Raw genomic sequence first — 3,257 nt, 5'->3', positions numbered from 1 at the left:
TTAATCAATGTTTCGGATAGAGAAATATGCATTAAATTAAAAGAAAAGATATTAGATAAGGGTGTTGATGGTGGTTGTTTGTAGATATGATTGTGTCAGAGGTTTTTTTATCAATGTTTCGGATCACATTTCATAATCTATCTTCAAGATAATAGAGAAATGAGAATTAAAATAAAAGAGAAGACATTAGATAAGAATGTTTTTTTTGTGTGGAAGTTTTTGTATCAACAATTTGAATCACATTCCTTGATCTATCGTAAGAATAATAGAAAGTTATAGAAGTTTAAATAAAAGAAAAGATACTAGATAAAGGTGTTGCTTTTGGATTAGATTGTGTAAGAGTCTTTTGTATCAACAATTTGAATCACACATTTTGGCTGTTTTTTTATCAAAAACAATTTGAATCACATTCCATGATCTATCATGAGAATAATAGAAAGTTATAGAAGTTTAAATAAAAGAAAAGGTACTGATAAAGTTATTGTTTCTGAATTAGATTGTGAATTTTTTTTTATATTAATAACATTTAAAATTTTAAACAAAATAGTAGATAAAAGTATTGTTTGTTAATAATAGAGAAGTATGAATTTTTTTTACAAAAAAGAACACTATTCTTATACGCTTCACTATTCTTTATTGACTGAGAATTAATTAACCAAAACGTTGTCAGCAATGGCGTAGTGCATTGGAAATGGGTTGACGTTGTTACAGCAATTTGAGATGAATTGAGCTTGCGGGCATATTGCTACTACTGTTTTCGATACAAGTTGAAGCCCATTAAGAATTAGTAAAACTTTTACTGAACAACTGGGGATTTGTAATCGTCAAAACAAAAATCTTAGATAAAATCGATCCGATGGGAAAGCCAGTTAACAACAAATGTGAGCAGATTGTAAGATGTTTTTCAAGAAGACTGATTCATTAAAGTATTGAAATCTTTTTCAAGAAGACTGGTTCATTAAACTAACTGATTCTTTCATTCTTTCATCTATATATCACAACCAATTCAAACTCTAACATCAAGGATCTCCAATTGCAAGACAAAAGAGAAGACCAAAACCCAAACAAAAATCCCCACTTTCCCCCCTCCATTACAACTTATAAACACAACAATTCTTATTAATTCCAAAACTTAATACACGTAAACATTCATTCATTCATTGGTGGCTAGCGAATTAGGTCAGTATTTAATTACATAAAACTCTCTCTTCCTTCCTACATCAAGATTCACAGAACCCAAAATTGAGATCAACTCAAACTCAAACTCAAGCCGGCCCAAAAAGACCAACAAAATTGTCATCGAAACTCCATTAATCTTCAGAGCCAAAGGGCACCAGCCTGCTTCAACATGGGCACAAGCTCACCACCAATATGAGCTGCCATGAGACGATCAAGCCCACCCACCAAATTCCCCCCAATGAAAACAGCAGGCAAGGCCTGGTTTTTCCCCACCACCCGCACCAAAACCTTCTCCATCTCTGCCCCACCTTCTTCCTCATCCAACTCACAAACCGCCGGATTGACACCCAAACTACAAAAGAGCCTCTTCACAACATGACACATGCAACACGACGTTCTGCTGAACACCAGAACTGCGTTATCCGCCGCCAACCTCTGCACTCTCTCCACCGGACTTGTCTCCGCTGCCGCCGCCTGCAACGCCCCTACCGCCCGCGCCGGTCGCTTGCACGCCGCACCTCCCAAACCCGCCGACCCGGCCTTGTATTGCAGCCCCTGCATCTCACCCACACCTGAATTCTACTGTCCCGACCGGTAACCAAGAAGTCCGAGAAGCCCAAGAAAATCAAGAAAGCCTAGAATTCGCTGAAGTTCGAGAACTTCTCCAAGAAAATGAAGACGCCCAAGACAATGAGGAAAACCAAGTACTTGATCAAGCTCAAGAATTGAAATCCTTGATTCCTTACTGCTTAAACCAACAAACCCAAGAAGGGATGTCCAAGTAGGGTGCCCACAAAATCAAATGAAGAAAACCAAGAATTTGCTCAATCTCAAGAATTGAATTCCTTGATTCTTTACTGCTCAAACCAACAAACCCAAGAAGGGAAGTCCAAGGAGGGTGCCCACGAAATCAAGAATTTGCTCGAATTTGCTCAAATTTGCTCAAGCTCAAGAATTCATTGATTCTTTATTGCTTTATATCTTGAGAAAGAATGATGCCCAAGCTCAACAATTTTTTATCTTGAGAAAGAAAACTAAGAAGCTCAAGAAGAGCGCCCAAGAAATCAAACCAAGAATTTGTTCAAGCTCAAGAATTCCTTGATCTTCAATAATCAAGAAGCCAAAGAAAGGGTGCCCAAGAAACTAAGAATTTGTTGCAGCTCAAGAATTCCTTCCTTGATCTTTATCGCTTTGTATTGTGAGAAGGAAAACCAAGAAGCCGAAGAAGAAGGGTGCCCAAGAAACTAAGAATTTGTTCAAGCTCAAGAATTCATTGATCTTTATTGCTTTGTATTGTGAGAAAGAAGACCAAGAAGCCGAAGAAGGGTGCCCAAGAAACTAAGAATTTGCTCAAGCTCAAGCTTAAGAATTCCTTGATTCCTTATTATTTTGTATTGAGAAAGAAAATGAAATCAAGAAACCCAAAAAAGATACCCAAGAATCAAGAATCTGTTCAAGCTGAAGGAAATCAAGAATTTGATCAAGCTCAACAAGAATTCCTTGATTCTTTATTGCCTTGTATCCTGAAAACCAAATCCAAAAAACCCAAGCTCAAGAATTCCTTGATTCTCCTTGATTTTTTTTTTTTTTACTGTTGTATATCCCCTACAAGCTCAAGAATTCCTTGATTTTTTTGTTGTTGTGGTGTATCCCCTACAAGGTCAAGAATTCCTTGATTCTTTACTGTTTTGTATCATCTACCAGTTTTGAATCCTCTACCAAGAATCCCAACAAGGACGCCCAAGAAAGCCAAGAATTTGCTGAAGCTCAATGAGAATTCTCATGCGCGATTCTTTATTGTTTATACGTTGTCGGATTGCAAATAAAAAGATCGGCCCAGCCCGGCCCGGTCGGTCCGGATATTGGTGATTGGGTCGTTGTGTTCAGCCCGTCAGTCACGGCTGGGTGAGCGTGAAGTGTGAACCGTTAGGAAGAAGGAGGAGGAAAAAATGGGGTGGCCGTCAAAATACGAAAAAAAGGTGGAACGAGAAGCGTCAAGTCGGTGCGTCAATCCGGGGTTTGGTGGTGGGGCCCGCGCACGTTCGCGGCTCATTCTACCGTCACAATCGTCGGGCCGT

At 38.7% G+C, this 3,257-nt stretch overlaps 1 protein-coding gene across 1 annotated transcript; it reads right to left on the bottom strand.

Moving 5' to 3' along the window:
- Positions 1-1,098: 1,098 nt before the first annotated feature.
- LOC131040454 (glutaredoxin-C1-like) lies at positions 1,099-3,057 on the bottom strand. The gene has a single exon (XM_057973390.2). It carries the CDS (start codon positions 1,738-1,740, stop codon positions 1,318-1,320), a length of 423 nt encoding a protein of 140 aa, XP_057829373.1. The 5' UTR covers positions 1,741-3,057; the 3' UTR covers positions 1,099-1,317.
- Between the last annotated feature and the right edge of the window lie 200 nt (positions 3,058-3,257).

The sequence above is a fragment of the Cryptomeria japonica genome, chromosome 6 (assembly GCF_030272615.1).
Source record: "Cryptomeria japonica chromosome 6, Sugi_1.0, whole genome shotgun sequence".
NCBI lineage: Eukaryota > Viridiplantae > Streptophyta > Pinopsida > Cupressales > Cupressaceae > Cryptomeria > Cryptomeria japonica.
This window is presented reverse-complemented; position numbering and strand designations above follow the sequence as displayed.